Source organism: Myripristis murdjan, chromosome 3, assembly GCF_902150065.1.
Source record: "Myripristis murdjan chromosome 3, fMyrMur1.1, whole genome shotgun sequence".
In the NCBI taxonomy this organism is placed as follows: Eukaryota; Metazoa; Chordata; class Actinopteri; order Holocentriformes; family Holocentridae; genus Myripristis; species Myripristis murdjan.
Genome location: NC_043982.1, coordinates 16714819 through 16738212, shown reverse-complemented (window position 1 = coordinate 16738212; position 23394 = coordinate 16714819). Strand labels below are relative to the sequence as shown.

At 43.1% G+C, this 23394-nt stretch overlaps 2 protein-coding genes across 14 annotated transcripts in view; one reads left to right on the top strand and one right to left on the bottom strand.

The window, feature by feature from the left end:
• dmxl2 (Dmx-like 2) overlaps positions 1-16533 on the top strand; it is a 51628-nt gene extending 35095 nt beyond the window's left edge. The window contains exons 34-56 of one of the 12 annotated variants that reach the window (XM_030046045.1): positions 395-697; positions 950-1141; positions 1629-1705; positions 2000-2127; positions 2720-2965; positions 3820-3909; positions 5513-5548; positions 5966-6156; positions 6312-6445; positions 6634-6719; positions 7172-7373; positions 7661-7778; positions 8931-8996; positions 10348-10434; positions 10556-10677; positions 10818-10956; positions 11992-12052; positions 12304-12431; positions 12535-12612; positions 13025-13116; positions 13584-13636; positions 13776-13993; positions 14792-16533. In XM_030046045.1, the coding sequence (XP_029901905.1) occupies positions 395-697; positions 950-1141; positions 1629-1705; positions 2000-2127; positions 2720-2965; positions 3820-3909; positions 5513-5548; positions 5966-6156; positions 6312-6445; positions 6634-6719; positions 7172-7373; positions 7661-7778; positions 8931-8996; positions 10348-10434; positions 10556-10677; positions 10818-10956; positions 11992-12052; positions 12304-12431; positions 12535-12612; positions 13025-13116; positions 13584-13636; positions 13776-13993; positions 14792-15001 (3057 nt within the window). In that variant the 3' untranslated portion in view covers positions 15002-16533. Of the gene's footprint in view, positions 1-394; positions 698-949; positions 1142-1628; positions 1706-1996; positions 2128-2719; positions 2966-3819; positions 3910-5512; positions 5549-5965; positions 6157-6311; positions 6446-6633; positions 6720-7171; positions 7374-7660; positions 7779-8930; positions 8997-10347; positions 10435-10555; positions 10678-10817; positions 10957-11991; positions 12053-12303; positions 12432-12534; positions 12613-13024; positions 13117-13583; positions 13637-13775; positions 13994-14791 lie in introns of all 12 variants that reach the window. The other 11 variants (XM_030046037.1, XM_030046028.1, XM_030046053.1 and 8 more) reach the window with 11 other exon arrangements.
• Positions 16534-16640: 107 nt separating this feature from the next.
• gldn (gliomedin) lies at positions 16641-21782 on the bottom strand. Of its 2 annotated transcripts, XM_030046133.1 has the most exons (11): positions 21729-21782; positions 20932-21474; positions 20452-20503; positions 20344-20361; positions 20096-20194; positions 19359-19460; positions 18840-18965; positions 18620-18703; positions 18397-18522; positions 17982-18132; positions 16641-17898 (listed from the first exon to the last, which is right to left on the bottom strand). In XM_030046133.1, exons 2-11 carry the CDS (start codon positions 21430-21432, stop codon positions 17433-17435), a joined length of 1725 nt encoding a protein of 574 aa, XP_029901993.1. In that variant the 5' UTR covers positions 21433-21474; positions 21729-21782; the 3' UTR covers positions 16641-17432. The 2 variants fall into 2 exon arrangements, with proteins under 2 accessions (XP_029901993.1, XP_029901986.1); XM_030046126.1 differs by having other exon boundaries at positions 20932-21777.
• Between the last annotated feature and the right edge of the window lie 1612 nt (positions 21783-23394).

Below are 23394 nucleotides of genomic sequence, written 5' to 3'. Positions count from 1 at the left end.
TGATATTTAGTGGGGGGTACTCAACATTATGTTGAATATGAACATTATGCAGTACCACAGATTAAATGCATTTTTTCCTCCTCCTGATTGACTATGGTTATTCACTAGGTTTGTGCAATATTGACAAAAATGAATATCTTGATATTTTTTCCGATAACAATAATTGATGATATTTTGCATCCCTCAAAAGTCTTTTACTGTGCTAGCTTGCTCTTGTTAATAGTATATTAGATGTTGATGATGATATTATCAAATCCATTGTTTTGGCAAAATATGAAACCCTCTGCAGTTTATTTTTTTATACTTGAGTTTGTCATTTCTCACATTGTTAAAAACAGCAATTAAGACATTATCGTAGATGATATACATCGCACACCCCTATTATTCATCTTAGATAATATTAACACAGGTGGAGGGGAAGGAGGAGCGGTCAGAGATGGAGCGCTGGGAACGTGCCGGATCTCTGGACATACCAGACGAGGAGCATACAGAGGCTGGAACCTACGAGCGTCACCAAATGGAGCGGCGGCGTCTGCAGGCCAAGCAGCAGCACTCTGAAAGGCGCAAAGCATGGCTGAGGAAGAACCAGGCCCTCCTGAGAGTCTTCCTCTCCTACTGTAGCCTGCATGGAGCCAAGGGTGGAGGAGTCACCTCTGTACGCATGGAGCTCATCTTCCTTCTACAGGAGAGCCAGCAGGTACACATGCATTAACACACATGCACGTTTACACACAGGTAAGAATTTTCTTTGTAGAAGGTGGGAGAAAACCCTGGGCAGATTCTTGAGGTGGCACTGGCCAAGTACATACCAATGTCTAATAGTGGGGTGGGGGTTCATTGGACATTAAGCAGTCTTTTAAACTGAACAGCATGAACGCAGACTGCCTACATTATTAAACAATTTCTCTTGAGCAAAAGTTAATCCACATTGTTCTCTCTCTTTCTGTAGGAGATTACAGTGAAGCAGCTGCAGTCTCCCCTGCCTCTGCCTACCACACTGCCCTTGCTGTCAGCCAGCATCGCCCCCACTAAGACAGTCATAGCCAACCCCGTTCTCCACCTCAGCAACCACATCCATGATATCCTCCACACCATCACCCACATGGAGGCTCCGCCACATCCTGACGTCACTGATGACCGGGTTAGAATCTGACTTGTTTTAGAAAAAAAATCTAGCACTCTTTTGAAGGCTCTCTCGCAGCCTTAAATGTAGGGCTGTGACATTAACTGCATTACAGCCCTGTCCCCGAAAACCCGCAGGTGGATTTTGGTTCCAAGTTGTTAAAAGGTTCAGTTCCAGAGATATGGGCCCAATGGCTTCTCATTGAAATTGAGTGGGAGATATGTGAAAATTTTCTGTCACTTGGCCTGCAGTACCACCTGTGTAGCTGTTAAAGCAATGGAACAGCTTTGTTCACTGTTCATCCTATGCTGTTGTACATGTTTTTAAATACCATAAACAGGCTGGAAAGTCCAGTAAGTAAAAAACTGTGTATGGAGGATTTTGCTGCAGTAAGAGAAATTCCATACCTTCACATTCCATACCTTCTATTTAAATTAAATGGTTCATTTACATAGAAGCTCATGCTGAACATGTGAAGCATAAAGTGTGTATCTTTCACTTTCAGGTTAATGCTCTGCACACACTGGCAGCATCTCTGTCCGCCTGCATATATCAAGCCTTGTGTGACAGCCACAGTTACAGGTATTCTTTATCTCCTCCTGTTTTTTTGTGTATTTCTTTCACTTTCATTCATATGTAGTGCTACAGGTCTATCAAACCCTGCAAGCACTTCTTCCTGTAGTTTCTTTATATAAAATGTAAGGGTCTTCATGACTCCACAGATGCATTGCACTGTAGCCAAGAATTATTATTATCATTGTTAGTATTATTATTGTTATTATTATTTTTAATCCAGGAAGTATAATAACAACCCAGAGCAATGTACTATATGGCCTAGACTCACTGTTTACCTTTCTTGTACTGGCTTTGCAGCAGTCAGGCGGAGGCCAACCAGTTTACGGGGATGGTTTACCAGGGCCTCCTGCTCAGTGAGAGGAGACGACTCCGCACAGAGAGCATCGAAGAGCATGTGACTCCCAGCTCTGCTCCTGCACAGTGGCCAGGTAACAAAGCCCTTGCTGAAATTCAAGCCCATAACTTTAGACTGTTAAGCAGCAGTAGCTAAAGACATGAATAAGTCTTCTCAATCCCTAGCTCTTTTGTGTGCTAGAAGAAGCATCCTTTGCATGAAACAAAGAATACAGGGAAAAGCTATTGAGGCAGCTACTGCTCCACTGTCATTAGTTGGCACTTCTTTAAAAGCACATGGAACATGTTGTATGCATTTTTTCCAGATTATAGCTTTGAAAATAAATCATATTCTATGATTCTTACTAAATATAATGCAAGGGGAAATGTTTGGCATGTAGGTATCAAAAACATGGTGGAGAACATCAAAGCCGAGGGAGAGGGAGGGCAGAGTAAGGCAGGCTGTCTGTGTTTATGCAGAGGGGCAGATGGTGTTCTATAATAGGAACTCCATGGCCTCTGGGAAGGAAAGGGAAAGACAGACTTATAATACCAACTTGCTGACGCTCCACAAACATGTTCTGTGTTGTGCAAAGATAGAGTTGGTGGTATCATGTGGATGCTTTATTGTAAATTACATGTTAATCGATAGCTTATGTTGTGTGTGTATATGTGCACTGTCTCTAGGTGTGTCCTCCCTGATCTCCCTGGTGGCATCAGCCAGAGAGGAGGACCAGCCAAGGCTCAACGTGCTGCTGTGTGAGGCAGTAGTGGCCGTCTATCTGGCGCTGCTCATCCATGGCTTGGGAACTCACAGCGGCAATGAACTCTTTCGCCTGGCAGCACACCCTCTTAACAACCGCATGTGGGCCGCTGTTTTTGGAGGAGGGGCCAAAGTCATCATGAAGCCAAAGAGGCCCGAGGCCCCACCAGGTACAATTGTCGAATTCTAGTTTACTCCTTATGCCTTTGTTTTCCCTGTGCTACTCCTCAGTCCTCCTCGCTGCTCTTTATAATCTGTCCTTGTCCATTATCACCCGTGCTCTTCATGTTGTCTTCTTATTTTCCTCCATCGAATGGACTTCTACACCCTGACCTTTCCTCTTATGTGATGCTTCTGAGTCAGCTGTCTCACCTCTCTGGCTCTTTGTGTGTGGTTAGATAGACATTCACTTCCTGTCCTGTCTGTGGGAGCTGAGCTGCTGCTGTGTGTATTGTGTCTTGTGTGAATGTGCCCTCTGCCCTGTGTCCCAGTGCCAGCTGATTTTGAGGCAGCCAGGCCAGAGGAAGCTCAAGAGACAGGAAGACCTGAGCAGATCAGCCCCACCCTAAACCCCACCCCCATCCCCGCTGTCACCCAGCGCCCCAAACGGCCCCCTCCCCCGAGTCCAAGGGGAGAAGGGTTGGGCACTGGGGCACCAGCCACTAAGGCCAGCTGTGAGTAACAGAGCTGGTGGATTGCAGTGCTGGTTTGCAGGATTGAATTGCTGGTTTGCAGGACTGCAGTGCATGTTAGTGTGCAGGTTTGCATTGTTGCAGATGCTTGACTTACCCCTCTATCTTGTGCAGTTACTACTGAATGCCTATTATGAACCACAAAGCCAACTAGTGCACTGAGGAGGTAGTCATCTGTGTTCATTGTTATCATAAGCTATGAACAGTGCGTGTGTGTGTGTGTTCGTGTGTGCGTGCGTGCGTGTGTGTGTGTGCTGGCACTGCATTGCATGTTCATGTTGTAATGTCCTGTATGCTTGTCTCATCGTGTCATCCCTGGTGTGCCACTGAAGCAGCAGCTAAGACTCACATGGAGTGTACAGAGGCCAAACCTGAGCAGCCCTCTGAGACTAAAGCTGAGCCTGATTCACAGACTAATCCAGGTACAATGAAGTTGTCAGGTTAAGGGAACCGTTCACCTTAACTACAAAAAAATATAGGATATTTTCTTCCCTTACCCCCTAGTGCAACCTATTCATCCAGATAGTTTTGTGTGATTTTGTGAGGTTTCCAGTCTGTCTTGATCTTTCTTGTCTCCCTTCACCCCAACACAGTGTGGGTGGATGTGGCTGGACATGTGTATACTTGACCCCTGACTGGTTGCTCTTTGACATATGACTTCAGACAGAGGTAGCTGTCATGCCAAATGGCAATAATGTCAACAGGCACAGGTGGACAGAAGAAACAAAGACATTCCTTTCTCTCATATATGCAGTGAATGGGATGGCGACATTAGACGCAAATGCAATGCAACAATTTATTAAGATTTGGAAGTACAAATGTAAAAATACATATTCACAAAACAAGGCACAGCCTTGTAGCTATTAAACAAAGTGGTTGCCCACAGCAGCATTCTGTCTTTATTGCCACCCACAAGAGATTACACCTCATCATTTGCTTTAACTAACAATATGAAAACACAACCTAATTCACTTTATTGTTGTTGGTGTTTTTTTGGGGTGGTGTCATTTAATAATTCACTTGCAGTTAATTTGTAAGGTTTAATGGAAACACAGCTATTATGATTTGATCACCACTAAAGAATGCCCATCCAGCCCCATTGTATTACGTTGAAGGGAGACAGGAAGGATCACAGACTGGAGGCCTTTATATATGTGTGTGTGTACTTTGGGTGAACTGTTGCTTTAACCAAAATACCCTCAACTGGAAGTACATAGATTTGTAGTCTTTTGTGTAGTTTGTAGTATTAAATGCCAAAAAAAAAAAAGAAAAGCTACATCATTAAGTCTATAATAGAGTTACTGATGACATCCTAAACTGGTAGTAGTTCTAGTCATATGGTTGTGTAAGCCATTTTTCTTGTTAAATTTCATACAGCCTAAGGATTTAGACTCTAGCTGAGGAGCTGTGTGCTCTAGCAGACAGTAAATGGGCTGCTCATTAATATTCATCAGGCAGAAGTAGTCTGTGTTCACCCTGAATTTGTGGGGGAGGTAGATATGGGCTGGCATTAAGAGTCCATATCTCTGCAAAGCCTGCAATAGTTCTGAGTGAACTGTCTAAGCCAAGAGCCTTTTGAAGAGGCGGGTGAGAGGAGAGGGGATCTTAAATGCCAGCCTGTCGATAGGAATCAGTTCTCCAAATGTTAAGACTCTGCCCTTTGGACCGCAGCCGCAAATGTGCACACATGCCACGCACACTCATACACATGCTATACATTCCCTAAACTGTCCTACTGTAATTCACACCCCTGAACATGTGAAAATATGTTCATGCTCTCACCAGCTTCATGTTGTGCTTCCCTCCCTCGGGCACTGTGGATACAAGAAAAACAAACACTTAGAACATGATCACTCAACAATCTCACCATCTTTGTTTGACATGTGTTTCTGTGTGTGTTTTGTGTCGCGCACCAAGTCAACTATTTCCTGAGTCAGATGTCATGATGCTTTGTGTAGTGTCTGTGTCTAACAGCACTGTTTGCTCTGATCTGTGTCTTGTCTCATTTTGTCTGGTGGACTTCAGTGGTGCCAGAGATAGTCACCCAGGATAATGGTGCAGGTTTGTGCACAACCTAGTGTGTTTTGCATTGTGCCTGTCTCTATCTTTAACTTGTGTGTTTTTGTGGATTTTCCATCAGTCTCATATGAGTGTATTTTTTCCCCCTTTTTGGCTGCGACTCTCAAAACTAGTTACGCTGCAGACAGACATCACCTTTTAGACAGAATTAAGGTTAATATTCAAGGTTCATAAGTTAGCTAATGGAAAGATCCATATCCTCAGTTGACGTCATAGATACAGCACACAGTTCTCCTATTCTATTTCTTGACCTTCTTTTGGCTTTACAAAAAAAGTCTCAACTCACCACCATCATTTCTTGGGAAGTCATCAGCAATGGCTTTATGTACTGTGGTCTCCACCAAGTCTGCTTCAAACTTGTCTGATAGATATCTCCCCTCGTTCTCATCTTCCCTCCAGCAGTGCCCCCTCAACCCCCAGCAGAGGATGTGGACCGACACAGGCGCAGGTTCAACATGAGAATGCTAGTTCCTGGACGCCCCGTCAAGGAGACCCCAGCCACTCCACCCCCGGTTCCTACAGAGAGACCCACCTACAGAGAGAAGTTCATCCCTCCAGAGCTCAGCATGTGGGACTACTTCGTGGCCAAAGTAAGACATCGAGTTCTGCACACAGTATACCCACCTACACCCCAGTTTGATTTATGATTCATAGCCTTTGGGGTATCAGAGTTTTGCTTTCTTGAGTTTTCTTTCTGTCTTACATTTATGGCGTTTCTCTGCCTCCATCCTTGCCTCCCTCTCAGCCCTTCCTCCCCCTGTCAGACAGCGGTGCTTTGTATGACTCAGATGAGAGTGGTGCAGAAGATGACGAGGACAATGACGACGCCTTCCTATCAGACACGCAGATAACGGAGCACTCCGACCCAAACTCCTACAGGTACGGCCCGGCCTCTCCTATTGGTGCTGTCAATCACTTATATGAAATTGATTTATCTGAATTCTAGGAAGCCCTACCCCTTTTGTTTTTTTATGACTTATGTTTGGATCCTTTAATTTTCAAACTGTCCATGAGCTGTCAAGTTGCAGCCTGTTGTCGTCTAATCTGCCTGTGTGTGTGGTCTGTAGCTGGGCTCTGATCCGGCTGGTCATGGTCAAACTGGCTCTACACAACGTCAAGAACTTCCTCCCACTCACTGGCCTCGACTTCACAGGTATAAACACACACACATGTATGCACACACACACACACACACACACACACACACACACTAGGACATTAACGTAAAAGTCAACCTGTCGACGTCATTAACTGACATCAACCCCCCACCCACCCACACACACACACACACACACCCTCCCCCCATTGAAGGGTCGACGCTGCGTCGACGACATTGATTGAAACGTCGACGTGAAAAAATCTGGCGTCGTTCATGCCCTAACACACACACACACACACATGCACACCATTACCCTGGTCCTAACAGTAACTGCAGCTAACAGGTGCTCTACTGTAACCGCAAACATAATATACAGTAAGTTTGAAGATATGACGATACGCTCAAACACACACCCATGCACTCTCAATTCCAGAGAACATGGCCTAGGTCCTATATTTTCAAGACTGGTAAAATAACTGCAGCTGTGTGTGTTTTGTGGATCACAGACCTTCCAGTGACCTCCCCTCTCTGCAACGCCGTGCTGAAGACTTTAGAGAACTGGGAGCAGCTTCTCCTCGAGCGGATGAACAAGTTTGATGGCCCGCCTCCCAACTACATCAACACCTACCCCACTGACCTCAGTGCAGGAGGGGGTCCTGCCATCCTGCGACACAAGGCCATGTTGGAGCCTGACAACACCCCTTTCAAGTGAATATTAACTCATTCATGCACACAGACATGCTAGGGCTGGGTAGTGACATTGATACAGCACCATATTCCTTTTTTTCAGTATTGATCGATTATTGCAATCCTGGTGTCAGTACTTGTCAACACAATACTAAATCGGTACACTACAAATTTCAGTCATATATACTGTATATAATATTGATAACACATCAAATTGTATACCATGTTGTTGAAATCAAACTGAAGCAAGGGCCATGGAAATACCTAGGTGTTAACCATGTGTTTTTGTCCATGTTTTTGTTTTTCAGGACAAAGAACCACCTGTCCTTCCCAGCCCGCCGTCTTTGGCATTTCCTCGTCAAACAGGAAGTTCTTCAAGAGATTTTGATCCGTTACATCTTCACCAAGAAAAGGAAGCAGAGTGAGGTCAGTAATGCAATGTCTGTTCAACCTGCCTTATAAATCTCTGTTTGGGTGTTTTTTTTGTTTTTTTGTTTTTTTTTTGTTTGTTTTGTTTTGTTTTCGTGTTTCATGCAGTGTTCATTAGCCATGATGATGAGCCCATCATCATTTTATTTTATTTTATAGCCACATCAGTTCCACACCATCCACACCATAATGCCTGCATTTGTATTGTTTGTTCAGGTCGCCCAAATGTTTATACTCAACATATTTGTTTCTTTTAAGAAACATGCATTCCTTATTACATGGTATATCTGAATTACCTAAATCATAACAAACCTAACAAACACACTAGATTTTCAGACATGGAAAAGCACAGAAAATGTGCTTTTAATGTATTTTGCTCTCTTCCTATAAAAATTAAGTAGGAACACATTAATGAGGGTGTTGTTGCTTTATGGCACTTGCAGATATAACAGCTGTTTATTGAGGTCTTCATCTGCATGGGTTTCAGTGGGTGGATTGTTTGTCTCAATAATGGCTGTTTTATACTGACGTGCCTTGGTAAAATGTTGAAACTCTGTTCCAACCCAAATGTCCAAGACTGCAAATTCAGTGTAACTGTCAGAGAAGTGATCACTGGGCATTTATCTCTAGCGTTATTATTGTTATTAGTAGTACTATTATTATTATTATTATCATTATCATCGCTTTGGTTCCTCAGACATCTCTCCAGGACAGTTCACTGCCTTCTGTGATGTCTGGAACATATCATTGTTATATAATCATTTTCATGACAGACTGCTACTATAGCTGCCAGTCCAAAACTGAACATAGACCCTGGGGATTCTGGTCCCAGATGGTTAGTATCCTATTATTAGAATGTTTATTTTGATCTCTACTGAGCTCAAATCCTCAACTATTTTGCTCTTGATAGTGGTATCGACAGTCTCCATCATATCTCCCCTCCTCCCACTACCTGACTGTAGCTCCATGTTAATGAGGCAGAGAAAATTGGCAGCTCCCTTATATCTAAAAGTAGCCATCAAATATCCTGTCAACCATTTTCATTTTCTTTTCATTCCATGTTTTATTTTTGTGTGTTTGTGCATGTGTTTTGTGTTGTGCCGTGGTTGTGTGTTGTGCGTCCATATTGCCTTTATGTGTGTTGTGTAGTCTGTAGACCACCAAATGGACGGTGTAAGCCCAAACTGCATAGCAGGAGCTAACAGTCCCAATAAGGTAGTATCAGTCATCAGCCCAGGTCTGTGTGTCTGTCCAGAAGAGTCACTATACAGCCACGCTTGAAGGAACAAGAGCATCAAGAGTTAAACAAAGAGATGTTTGCCCATTGTTAAATACCAGAGGATTAAAGGACCATACCAGTGATTTTGCATGATTAGCACAATACCTACAAAATGTAAATGCTTCATGTTTCTGCCAATATTGATATTAAAACGATATCTCTGCTAGAAAACAGCTCCTGGCAAAAACATTTGCGTTATACAGCCAATTATCAGTTCTGTGGTTTCCAAATGATGACCACTTTGTTAACTGAAGAAGCAGAACATCATAAAGTGAGTGTTTCAACCAAAAATTCAAATTTGAAAATGGAAGGTTTTTAATCATATATGTTGTGAAATCTTAAGTACTCCCACATGATTTGCAAAATGTAAAATGTGGGCAAAACGTAGGAAATGAACCAAACCTCCAAAATCTCTAGAATGGTCCTCAAAGTCTTGAAGGTCAGGATTTTAGCAGTCATGTTGTATTGGAAACAGCTCTTGATGTCTCCTCTCCTGCATGGCCTGATAGTGACTGCTCTTGCTCTATTTATCTTCCTGCTTCATTCATTTGGCAGAAAATCTACTCTGGACTCTTATATCTAACATCTAATCTCACTTGTCCCTGGAACATCTCCGACCTCTGCTCACATAAGCTCACCTCTGTTTCCTATCTCTACTACGTCTCTCTGTGTTTGTCATTCCTCTCCTTTCGAGCAGGCTCTGCCCTGCTGGACCCAAATGTATTAATCCTGCTCACAGTTAGGATCTCCCCTCAGAGATGTGGCACATAGGCCTACTAACATGCATGCTCACTGTGTCAACACTGCGTCAGGCTTGCTGAATGCGCAGGGTGGTGTCACTGGGGAAACCTGAATCAACAGTCAAAACTGTTAATTTTTAATTCAGTATAGTTTGTTTCTTTTGCCTCTGTCTTTCCTTCTCCATGTCACTCTCTACCACACTTTCACTCCTTACTTTCTGAATGTAGGTATAGTTTATGCTCCGTTCACATGATGTGTCAATATCGATTTGGAAGTCGATTTGGAAGTCTTACTAATACACATTTTCCCATCTATTCTGCATATCCCATTTATAAATGCTCATCTTTGGAAACAAATGGGCCCCTAAGGATGATTTTCCAGTAACATTAACTCAACCTAAACAGTTTTTTAAAATATATTTATTCCCTTTTAAAAAAAGAAATTGACTTTGAAATGTTTTTTTGTTTTTGTTTTTTTTCAAAAAGTGAGTCCTCTAGCTGAAAAATGTTTTGACTCCTGGTGTATTTGCATCCCTGGTGTTTGCAGGTGGAGGCCGATCTTGGCTACCCCGGGGGCAAGGCTAAAATCATTCACAAGGAGTCTGATATAATCATGGCCTTTGCCATCAATAAGGTAAGACCTACCAATGTGATATCAGTATTGCAGCATCATTCCTGCTTCTCTGTGTCATTTTCATGTTCTCTTCCTTCCACCCTCCTCACCTCTTTTCATGCTGGCTTCCTTCCTTCTGCAGGCTAACTCTAATGAAATAGTGTTGGCATCTACTCATGATGTCCAAGAGGTGGATGTGTCCACTCTGGTCGCTGCCCAGCCCTATACCTGGATAGGGGAGGACTTCGACAAGGAGTCTCGCAGGTCAGATTCATGGCACCTTGTTTGCTCTTAAATTACGCACCAGGGCTGTGTTGTATTGCTTTTAAAGTCTGTAGAAGATCATGTTCAGGCCTGTGGTGGTACACTGGCAGATTAGGTCACAGGTGTGATTTGTCTTACAGCTCTGATGATGCAGACCACCGTTCATCTCACACCAACATTGCCCAGGCGAGCACTGCACCCTTTGCACCACCACAGATGCCCGTCTCTGCATCCATGCCATGGCTGGGCAGTGGACAGACCAGCATGGGAGCCAGCGTGGTATGAGACTTTACATTGTAAACACAAGCACTGACAAACACACACCCACAGGGTTCCCAGGGGTCATTAAATTTCTGTAAAGTCATGGAATTAAAAAAAAAAAAAGTATTCCATACGAATGAAGTAAGGGAATTTAATAAATTCATGGGATTATCATAGATTTTGTCTTGTATGCTCACTTCCTCTACAGAATAAACCTTTAATTAGCCTTCCAAATCTGAGGTGTGTTTCAAATTTTAGTTAAGCAATGAATCATCATATTACATTTATATATGTCATGGAATTGTATTTTTGTAGAGGAAATGTCGGGGTATTTTACATTTGACACAGAGTAGGAACCCTGCACCTTGTTCAAATTTGATGGGCAGTTTCCAAAGTTAGTAATAAAGATGTAGTTGCTAGTATTTGCCACTAGGGGGAACTGAGGTCTGTTATGAGGATTTAGAATCTGCTTTGTCATCGACCACACACTTCTGTAATTTAAAATCATAAAGGCGACTATTGACTTAGATTGCAAGTCAAGTCTATGGCCCTACACACGTTTGTATTTTAAATGCTTATCAGTTCCAAGACAAACTGAGCGGTGACGACTAAACAGCTGGCCTGCTGAGTCTGTGGAAGCTGATATAGACTGGTTGTGTGTTTGTATGTCAGAGATGGGTGAATATAAACACAGATAGGATCCTACAGCCGGCTACCCAAGGTGCAGATCTGCGTCACACTCAAACAGACATGGATCTCCATGTCCCAGCCACCATGATAAATGCTGAGCGTGAGACACTGCACAGCAGGCGAGGATTGAGGGTGTCATATAGGTTCACTGGCTTATGGTAGGGGGTTTCTCATTGGAGGGGGTCAGTTCTGTCAGTGTCACTGTCCCTGCTGTGCACAGTTTGCCTGTGGCCTGTAGCGCTGCGTCATTCATCAGTAGTGAAACAACGCAACAAAACATGTTTTGTGCTGCTGCAAGTAACTTAAATTAAATTAGCTTTGATACAAAGACCCCCAAGTTGATGTTTTGATGATGTTTTTCAGATCATGAAGAGGAATCTAAATAATGTGAAGAGAATGACATCCCACCCCATATATCAGTATTGTAAGTGCATACACTTTGCTCCTGAAAGCACCATGTTTTCCCAAATACACAGTTGGATTTTGAACTCATTGTAATCCTCTGCCCCTCTTGCCCCTCTCTCTCTGTCTCTCTTGCCCCTCTCTCTCCTACATAATTTCTACGCCTTTCACACCTTCTCCCGTGCCCCATCTTGCTCTCGCTCCCTCTCTCGCTATCTTTTTTTCTCTGTTTCTTTATCTGTGTGTTTGTCTGTGTGTATACGTGTGTGTCAGACATGACAGGGGCCCAGGATGGTAGTGTGAGGATGTTTGAGTGGAACAGACCTCAGCAGCTCATCTGCTTCAGACAAGCAGGGAATGCACGTGTCACCCGCCTTTACTTTAATTCACAGGGCAATAAGGTACACACACACACACACACACACACACACACACATCACAGCGCCTGAGTTTTGTCTACTAGGTGCAGTTGTTCTGATTTATGTGTACTTCTCCTCTATGTAGTGCGGAGTTGCTGATGGAGAAGGTTTCCTCAGTCTCTGGCAGGTCAACCAGACGTCCTCCAACCCCAAACCCTACCTGGTGAGGGACAACCTGCCAGCCCACCTCAACCACCCCACACATGCCCCACCTGCATGCATGTGGATTAACTAGTTGATACTAGCAATGTGTATTTCAGGTCATTTCACTGACATTTCAACAGAAGTTTTGTAGACCACTGCACAGCTAGCACAAAATTTAGAAACACGTTTGCTAATAATGTTTTATTATTACTAAAACTAAAAACAAAAATAATTTAAATGTGTAGTATTTCTGTTGCCAACTAACCACAGGACTACTAACTGTGAGTTGTGTAGCTGACTAGTGTCATACATCCCTAATCGGTACAAAACATGGATCAAAATGTGACAGTTCAACAGCTTTGTTGACCTTCTGGCTTTTCTTTTGTTTTGTGTTTTCTTCTTTTCTCTGCTCTGTTCATTCATGCCACCAGAGCTGGCAGTGCCACAGTAAGACCTGTGGCGACTTTGCATTCATCACATCCTCAAGTCTCATCGCTACAGCTGGACAGTCCAACGACAGCAGGTCAGTACCAGCATTCAGTCTACTGGAGGAGCATTAAACAGAACAGGTGGTAAACCATATCATGCACAAAACCAAAAAAATATGTATTTGCTGTCCTGAGTGCTGTAACTCATAAGCACTTAAAAGCAAAAAATGCACAGAAAAATAAGGCTTGGTAATGCAGCAACTAAGTTGCAACAGCAGCGTCAAGCCAGTTGCATATATATATATACATATATATATATATATATATATATATATATATATATATTTTTTTTTTTTTTTTTTTTTTTTTTTTTTTTTTTTTTTTATATTGCGTACGGTTTCCCCCCTATTTTATTTTGTGCACTTTAACTCTGGGAACGTATTTTGTGTGCTGTGTTTTCATCTGATCTACTGGAGGAACACCAGTATTTAACCAACAGCATGGCCATATGGCCTGTTGGCATTCTTTGACCAATATTTGTCCTGGTTTTCTTTCTCTGCAGAAATGTATGTCTGTGGGATACTCTGATTTCACCTAGCAATACCATGGTCCACGGTAAGAAATCCCAAAAGCTTCAGACAAGACTATTTCAACCATTTTCACAGTACTACTTCACAGTATTTTCACAGTACACAGTTCAAGTTGTATGGTCATCAATCTAAGATTTATCTCATGTCTTTATCTCCCTCACCAGCGTTCCCCTGCCATGAAAACGGGGCCACTGTGTTGCAGTATGCTCCTAAACAGCAGTTGCTAATCACTGGAGGCAGGAAGGGCTTCATTTGCGTGTTTGACATCCGCCAGAGGCAGCTGCTTCACACTTTCCAGGCCCACGACTCAGCCATCAAGGCCCTAGCGCTGGATGCCTCCGAGGACTTCTTTGTCACTGGCTCTGCAGAGGGCAACATGAAGGTGACACAAGCTCCGGCACTCGCTCACTGACCTGACAAAACATATTAGCATTTACAGCTGTACATTGGCTGTGTACACAAGATCAGTGCTTCACCGTTGGTGGGACCCAACTTGATAATATCACAAAATCTTTCTTCATGCCCACGGATAGTTGAGCAGTTAAGCCCCCCGTCTCTGGAATCCCATGAGCCCCCACTATGACACTTTTTTTTTTTCGTCTCCTTCCCTCTCTGTCTCCCTCTCTACTTTTCCATTTTTTCAGTATAGTGCAGATTTTGCATCTGCACAGTCTGGTGACACATTCACGGCAATGACAGATAGACCTAATTATTTTTCAGTTTATTTAAATCTGATCTGAGCTCTCTGGCTCACAGTTTTTAAACTTACTGTAGTTTCTCTCACTCCGAAGAGAAAGTATAATTTTCATAATGATGCAGAGTTGGTTTATGATGTTTTTCTGTCAGGCACAATACATGACATAACCCTAGATATACCTCAGGATCCCATCCCCATAGAGAATATGATTTGATTTGATTAGAACCCCTTGCTGCATTGATTTGTTGAGCAATGAGGAAAAGGGAACTATTTCACTTTTTCAGTGATGCTGTAAAGGATAATTACAAAACAAAACAAAGCAGCCAGACCTGAGTAGCTGCTGTAAGATCTCGGAATCTCAGCAGCTATCGTGGTAACAATGGATTTATTGGTAATTATCAATAACATTTGTGAACCCCTGCTGTATCTTTGAAATAATAGAGACGATGAGGCTTCTCACTCCCCTGCTTTCTCTTTCTCCAGGTGTGGAAGCTTGCAGGTCATGGGCTCATGCACTCTTTCAGCACCGAGCACGCCAAGCAGTCGATCTTCCGCAATATCGGTGCCGGTGTCATGCAGGTGGAGACCCGGCCCGGGAACCGCATCTTCACCTGTGGAGCAGACGGCACCCTGAAGATGAGAGTCCTCCCTGATCGCTACAACATCCCCAACAGCATCTTCGACGTCCTGTAACAGCTGCTTCCATGCTGAGGGTCCAAAGAGAAAAGAGAAAACACTATGGCATATGTACCACTCGCTAGACATGACTGGTTTTAATTGACGGGGAAAAAGATAGTGAGATGACCATGCTTCTGGCAGCTTTCAGAGTGTGCACTGTTCCTTGGGTTTACTGTTAATGAAAGTCATATCCAGAGTGATAAAATGGAGCTGCAAATATTTTTTTTTCCCCAAAGGCTGAAAGCAAAGAGTTACAAGCAAAAGGTATCATACTTGATTTTAAAGCTAGATTTATTGTAATTTTATTGAAGAATCTCTACTCGTAGAGTGTGTCCATAGGGAAGCTATGCATGTCCTGTTCTCGTTACGCGGTGCAATCACAGGTCTATTGATAGTGCTCTGTAAAAGTGCTCAAGCAAAAATTTTAAAAGTGTGTAACTGTCGTCATTTTGTGCCCACAGCTGAAATCTCTTAGCATCTACTTTAACCAGCACTGTGGTTTGTTATTAAGTCAGTGGTTTCCAGTGTGAATCGAGTTGTTGGAATCTGCATTTTGTTTCACTGGTTTTGCCTCCTGCCCCTCTCCCCCTGGCTTTTCTCTGCCCTTACGGAAGAGTTCATGGTGCATTGCTCCTATAGTGACCTCCCCTACTCAACCCCACCCCCCAGCCCCCTTTCCTCCCTGTTTCACTGGCTGCCCTGGCACACACTCGGGCCTCACCTGGCTTGGGCTCGGCCCAGCCCGGTCCTATCATCCAGTGTGTGTCCACTCTGCTGTGTTCGCCATCTGTACGCCTGCCCGCCTGCCCTCAAATGCCTGTTTGTGCGGCAGGCTCACTGCTAGAACATTTCCTGTTTGGAAGATGATGTGTTTAACTCCTGTGACTGTGGTTTCAGTGTCTCCATCTGTCTGGTCCAAAACCTAAACACCCACCCACCCCGAGCAGAAACACAAAGGTTCACTTCTGGTTTTGCACAAGATATTGTTTTTTTTTTTTTTTTTATTATTTAAATTATTAAATTATTTATATGTTTGTGTTTGTTTGTTTGTTTGTTTGTTTGTTTGTTTGTTTGGTCAACAATTCCTTTATAAAACTATTGGTATTTGTTTAACTTATTGCCTTTTATGTTAGGAATGTAAGGGGTTTTACTGTATCTGACTGGGAGATAGTGCAACATGGTGTACTGTATGTTTGTGTTACCTCGCTAGTTGTTTTTACTGTTTCATCCATATGGAATAGATATTTGCACTCAAAATCTGGAGACACTATAAAAGTTTATTTCAAATAAATAGGTTATCAAAGAAAAACTGTTATATACAAATGAATGTCTGGCTTTATTTGGCCTAGTAGTAAAAAGTTTGAAATAGTTTTAATATATAAATTATATAAATACATATATATATATATATGAAATACCACAACAGCTTGTACAAACATGAAAGCGTTTTCTTTATTTTTGGTTTGTATCATACCAGCTGGATTAGTTGTAACTTTTGTTAAGTGTATGTATGGTATTTATTAAAGAGATTTGTGTTTCTCTCCCTCTTTCTGCCCACCACGTGTACTGTATGTATCTTGTGTTTTACCACTGGTCCTACTGGCGTCTGCTGTGTGCGTGGGTGCGTGCATGCGTGTGTGTGTGTGTGTGTGTGTGTGTGTGTGTGTGTGTGTGTGTGTGTGTGTGTGTGTGTGTGTGTGTGTGTGTCTAATGCAAAAGTGAAGCCAATGACATGGGGAGACACTTAACTAGGGCACTTGAGTCTGGAGGTGTGTGAGAGAACAGGCAATTCTATCATGGTCAGAATTTTACCTATGTAAAGTGAATAAATTCTTTTTATTTCATGAGGGTGATTTTACGCTGCGTTTTTCTTTTCTGTCAGTAGTAATTAGAGACAATGCTGCTACAGAAAAACTAGGTGGACTGCATACATCGATAAATATAAGGGGGGCAATATTATAACTTGTACTGCAATATAAAGGTTCATATAAAATGGATTTCAGATAATTGCCATGCAATCACAGGGAATAATATTTTACAACCACCCAGGTGGCCTTAAAGTAAAAATACAAGTTCAACTTGACTGATGCAAAAATAATAAAACCTTTACACACTGTTAGTTGTTCTATAATCTCACTTGTACAATGGGAATAGGATATAAATACAGCACTAATATTTACTTTTGACACCATGACACAATAACCAAGCACTACCTTGAGTTCCTTTATAAATGGTATGAACTGGTTACACCCTTAGTTGATGGGATTACTCGAGGCAGATAAAGTTGAGCCCTTAAACACTCAAGTCTTACAGGGAAAACCTAAACATGACCGGTTTACACAGATAGGAGTGAATATTCAATGGTCAGCAAGACCTTAAGCCTTTAGAAAGTCACTTCCGTTTGCACCGACTTGCTTTCTCAGAGGGTGTGTAGAAACTGAGGCGCTCATTCATCAGACATGAAGTGGACCACATGAAGCCTGACATAACTCTGGTCCCACACATACAAGTGTCTGTCCTTAGGGCTGTAGGAGATCATGGCCAGCACACCACCTGGTGACCTGAGGTCAAAGGTCACATTGACGGGCTTGCTCTTCAGCAGGTCGAAGGCAAAGGTGACTCTAGTGTCCTTGGTGTCAGTGACATACAGGACGCCACAGGCAATGAAGGCATTGCCAGCCTTGGTGCGGGGGTAGGTGGTGTTAATATAGGAGGTGACGGAGAAGGTCTTTTGGTCCAGCTGGGCTACCGTGACACTCTCATCACTACTGGAGGCAAAGATCAGCCACAGGCCATTCTCGTCTGCTGCCAGTTTGAAGTAGGTCTTGGAGTTATTGAACAGGTAGGATCGTCCGTTATGCATGGCGTTGTCTATGGCAAGAGTGTGAAGCCTCATGGACCGGAGTTCAAATCTGTGAACAGACAGGCAACGGAATCAGCAGGATAACGTGATCCTGTCATGAATCTCACAAATGGAAACAAAGTGATGCCTTACTTAGCAATGCTGGAGGTGCCAGCAATATGGTAGTAGAAGGAGCCATTGTGAACCGTGTGGCCGCAGCCCTGATAGTACTTCCTGACATCCACGATGTTACTGCTGCCATTCTGGAAGGAGGCGATGCTTTTATACTCCTTCACCATGCGGCCTGAGAACGAGGAAGGCTCATTAAAACTCTGAAACAAAGTAGTGAGTGCTAGAGTAAGGGGTGATGATTAAGTGGTCAAGGTGAGCCAAGCTGCAGGGGGATGAAAAAATTATATTCATAGGGCTTTCGGGGGGTTCTACAGTCTTACATGCCCAGTATTTGTGTCAAAGATTGTGTAAAAGCATTGATGGCATCTTGTGTTTAAAAGCGGTGATTGTATGATCATGCTGGGTTTTCACTGTCAGTCTTCAGTGGCCAACCTACCAGAAAAGTGTTCTGCTACCCAAATGCGTTCATCATCCAGCTGTGCGGTGTCCTTCATCCATGTACCAAATGTGTTGTCCATCTTGGTCACATTCCTGGGGTTGATCAGCGATTTGATGAGGCACTCTGAGGGCCAGACAAGATAACAACAGGCTCAGCAGCATGCTTCTCTATCACACTGACCCCCACATCTGTGTGGAAAAGCATCTCTGTAAACACAAACCATTCTTCTTAGCCAGCATCCCTTGTAGTTTCCCAGCGTCCTTTACAGATGAGGTTCCATCATTTGGAACAGCATGTAACGGCCCTGAAACAACCATTCTGATGTTACATGGTTCACACTGTTGAATTACTAATGATATGTGACTGGGTTGATTACTATTTAAAATATCTGTCGTACCAAAACCAGCATAAGTATGCTGCAGTAAGTATAGCCCACTCACCCATGGTGTGAGCAGCATGAAGCTGGGCTCTGTGGTTCCTGTTCCTGGGAGGTCCCTGGGGACCAGGAGGGCCTGGGTGGCCAATAGGGCCTGGAGCTCCTGGAGGACCAGGAGGACCTGGGGGGCCTGCGATGGGGACAAAGCACAATATCTCATAGTCTAAGATGTCCTTGACCCCTTTCTATAAATCAGACTATTTTACTAGGGCTACACAACAACATTTCGAGAGAGTCACACTGAATTAATCCCACTCACTTCTGGATTAATTCACCTGGGATGCAAAATGGTTCAGTATCTCATAGTCTGGGATAGCACTACTATGATAATGTTCATACACCTTCTCTAAACCAGATTGCTTCTATTTTAGTATGGCCAAACCTACAAACACACAGTATCTTTATTCTGACATATTTCCCAGTTATGAAAAATCCCACCCCAAGTCTCATTCACTGTTGGTTTAATTCACCTGGGAATGCAAAATGTGAAGTGAAGTGAAGCTGAGCTTGAAGCTGTACTTGCCCTCTAGAATGATGTCATTGGACGGCTGTACTTTCTCTCCAGGAGGACCAGGCTCTCCGCGCTCTCCTCTTTCACCCGGTTCTCCTCTCTCACCTGGCGGGCCTGCGGGAGGAAACCATCAAAATGTTTCAAGATTGCATTCATAAACACAATACACTTAGTCTATTGTCACAACCATGAATCATTCCATTGACCTTTGATGGTGAATCATGCCATCCACCATGGAGCATAATAAAGTGAAGTGGGAGAAAACTGGGAAGGAGTTTCCTGACCCATTCAGCTGATGCCCAAAACCACAGACATGAATAACATAGTGCAAGAATGTGAGAGCTGTTTCAAGCACTGTTTCACTCATTACTGAATTACAGGAAGCACCCACTCTGAATAAAATCTGCCATCATTATCACACGTGAACAGATAGGAGAGGAAATTCTTCTCAAGTTGGTGTGTTGGTATATTCTGTGTGTGTGTGTGTGTGTGTGTGTGTGTGTGTGTGTGTGTGCGCGCGCGCGCGCGCGTGTGCGTGTGTGTGTGTGTGTGTGTGTGCATTTATGTCTTAATGCATGTGCTTGCAGTGACTGTGTTTGATATTTTGGTGTTTTGACCCCGAGGTTATACTCAACCCTTTGACTGTTACATTGTACAAATAGGTCCTCACTAAAATGGCCACTGTTGCTTAAGGCACTGATATAAAAGGATGTTGGGTAAGAAAGAATAGAGCCCCACTCTTTGCATACCTTTTTTTCCTCGTTTCCCCTCCATCCCTGGCAGGCCATTCACTCCGGGAATGCCATCAGTCCCGTTGTGACCAGGCTTACCATCCTGACCAGGCAAACCTACAATAACACACAAAACTCATACCCATGGGCTGTGTGGAGAACATTTTCTACAAGAACATGGGTCACTAAACCACAAAAGAGACAAATGGCTAAATATGGGGTGATTAAGATTTGGAATTTGGATCTGGAGTGTAATGGCCACTCACCAGGCGGTCCTGGAGGTCCTGCAACAGAATGCGCAGACGTGTTAGATAATAACTTGTGTTACTGTGGACATGATTATATAAGACACACTGTGTGTAAGACATACATACCAGCGATGCAGACTCCCTTAGTGCTGTTGCAAATGTCAATCAACAATTTGATCTAAACAAAAAGAGAAAATACTAAATCAAAATGAGGCATACTTTTTGATGCTCATTAGATATTTGATTTAAAAACAAATTTTCCTTTTTTGAACCATCCACTTCAATTCAAGTTTATAAACCACAATTTGAGTCAACAATTTGATTCTGTAAGATCAGCAAAAATTAATAAAAAATAAATTAATTTATTTTACAAATTGTGACTTTATCATTTCATATCAGCTCAGGCCAAGGTCATTACAATTCATACTATTTCTTTCAGCAGATCAATTCAGTTGAATTGGCAGAATTTGTTACACTCTGCCCCCAGCAATGGCACAATAATTCAAGACACCACAGAGCTATTGTAGTTACATCATGCTGATGTTACTTCACACAAATGCACAGTGAGTCTGTATCTATCTCTCACTTTCTGTCTGTCTGTCTCACCGGGACCATGGAGTAAGTCATCATCACCATCATGTCGTCCACCACCTCTGCCTCATGTTGACTCTGGATGAGTCTGTGTTTATGCTTCAGCTCGTGCCTCATCTTCCTTCCCATCTCCTCTCCCACCTCCTGGCTGGTCTCCTGCTGGAGTTCCTGTCCATCTTCCTTTTTGAGCTCTTTCAGCTGCTTGAGTTCGGCGACCAGCTCCTTCTCTAGCTCTTCACTCCTCTTGTTCCTGGAGTACTGGTACTGGTATTGGTGTGGCTCCCCCATACTTGCCCGTAGCCCTGCTCCTCCTCTGGGCACCTCCTGAAGGAACTCCACCACCGAGCTCTGCTCCACCTCTGTCAACCTTGAAGCTGTCTGTTCCAGGTGAACTCGTTGCTGGTTCTGCTGGACCAGCAGCACCAGAATGCCCACAGTGTTCACCAGAGCCATGAAGCATGTGCCGTACAGCACCACGCGCTGCGGCCGAGTCATGCTGGGGGTCGGGATCCACATGGTTACCTCTGCTACTCCTCCTCTCCGAGAATCACCCAACAACTTAAGCATACACAGGGGAACAAAATGGTTTAAAAAATCTACTGATCCAGAGAATATCCAGTACGTCTGGACTACGACAAAAGTCCAGCAGGACAGTGGAAGTCCAAACTTGATGTTACAGTTCAGGATGCTGCCAACAGCCAAAAGCAAACTAAACCAACTAAAGCCAAGCTCATGCAATAGAAGATAAATCCTCTGCTGAAAGTGAAGCTGCTGTTCAGATTATTTGTAATCTCTAAAAAAAGCCTAGTCACCGTCTTTGTATCTCAGTTCCAGTCTTGATGTAGATGTCAGCCCGGGTGGTCTATCTGAAGGCAGACTTGTAAATACGGGCGTTGTTGTGATGTGTGCCAAGTAGAGTAGGGGTAGTGAGTATGTGTGTATAGATATGTGTGTGTGTGTGTGTGTGCGTGAGTGTGTGTGTGTGTGTGTGTGTGTGTGTGTGTGTGTGTGCGTGTGTGTGCGTGTGTAGGAGCGGGCATTACACAATCCTCTGGGCTTGTCTGGGAAGAAACCCCCTGCCTGTTCAGTCACCTGATTTATATTCAGCACAACCCATTCTATTGCTCTGCCGTGGGCAGACTGACATCACACACACACACACACACACACACACACGCACACACACACACACACGTCACATATATGAACGCATACATAATATTGGTAATTTCATTTTTAATTCTTTTATAGTTTCAGATAGGGCTTACAGGGCCCCTAGTCCATGAAATTTACTAATATGTAGAGGAGAAAACATGTATAAAACCAAATAAAAGCTAATTATTTAATTTAACCCCACCATATTCAGCATCCAATTAATATATTTGATGATGTAAAGATTTGCTTCATTTTCTTTCGATAAATCTTATTGTGTTAAAAATTACAGAGTGTGTGTTTCCCAGTTTGGGCACCTTGTTATTATGCAATAGTTCATCAGCTGAAACAGTTTCTACCTAATGCATTTTAGATCTTTATTCTTTTAGATATGACATGCTGAGCCAAAACTCTTTACATTTTTGTGTAAATATGATATAAGTAACGCACAGCCTTATGCAATAATATATGAGGACTAATTTGATGTTGCTTTTGTACTGACATAACACTGTCTCACTGTCTGACAGTACAGTAATGCAGGGTCTGTTTGTTTGATTTATTATGTCTCTACTTAAATTATTGCTACAAATGTTATCCAAATCAATGCTGGTGATGACAACAGCAACAAAATCTTGGATTAATGACACTTTTCACAGACTTCATATACTTTTTATATAAGGATATTTTTTCTAAAAATCATATGTCAGCATGTATCAACGTCTCTCTTGAATAACCAACCGTGGAGCCATGGAGTTTTCATGGAGTGAGTTCATGTCCTCTCTTCCCTGGCTCTCTGCAAGGAACTTGGGTATCCTCCCTTCATTTCTCCCCAGGCAACAGACCTTGCCACAACCTCACAGCTCCCATCCACCAACAGTAACAATGACCCATTTCCATTGCTCTGATTTGGGCCAGGAAAGTGACATTTCACCAGAAAAATGACAGGTCACCAGAGGAGAAAAAAAAGATATTCTTTCCTCAAGGCATTTGTGGAGAAGAGTTGGGCAGGGTGCCACTGCCATTTGCAAACTAAGCTAAAGTGAAGCTGGACCACTTTATGTAAGTACACAAGATGTCTTGTTAACAACTATGCTTTAATAAGTCAGCTAATTGGCCTATCTGATGACATGAAGCAGCGCTGGATTAATGTAGCTCACATATAGACTCCTGGAGCCATATTATGCCCCACATACCTTGTAAGCAACCACACACACACACACACAGACACACACACACACACACACACTAAAAGCATCACAACACTGCAGTACAACACTGCTGTTACAGTCAGATCCTGGACCCCTAAGGCTGTAGGTCACTGGCCGA

Bases quoted from the DNA above. Each gene is read 5' to 3' on its own strand.
- gldn (XM_030046126.1), bottom strand. From the start codon at position 21,483: ATGCTTAAGTTGTTGGGTGATTCTCGGAGAGGAGGAGTAGCAGAGGTA. The intron at 19,461-20,095 runs GTATGCAAAGAG...TTCCTCCCGCAG, and splicing joins GGGGAAACGAGGAAAAAAAG to GCCCGCCAGGTGAGAGAGGA. The intron at 18,966-19,358 runs GCAAGTACAGCT...TCCCCATCGCAG, and splicing joins CAATGACATCATTCTAGAGG to GCCCCCCAGGTCCTCCTGGT.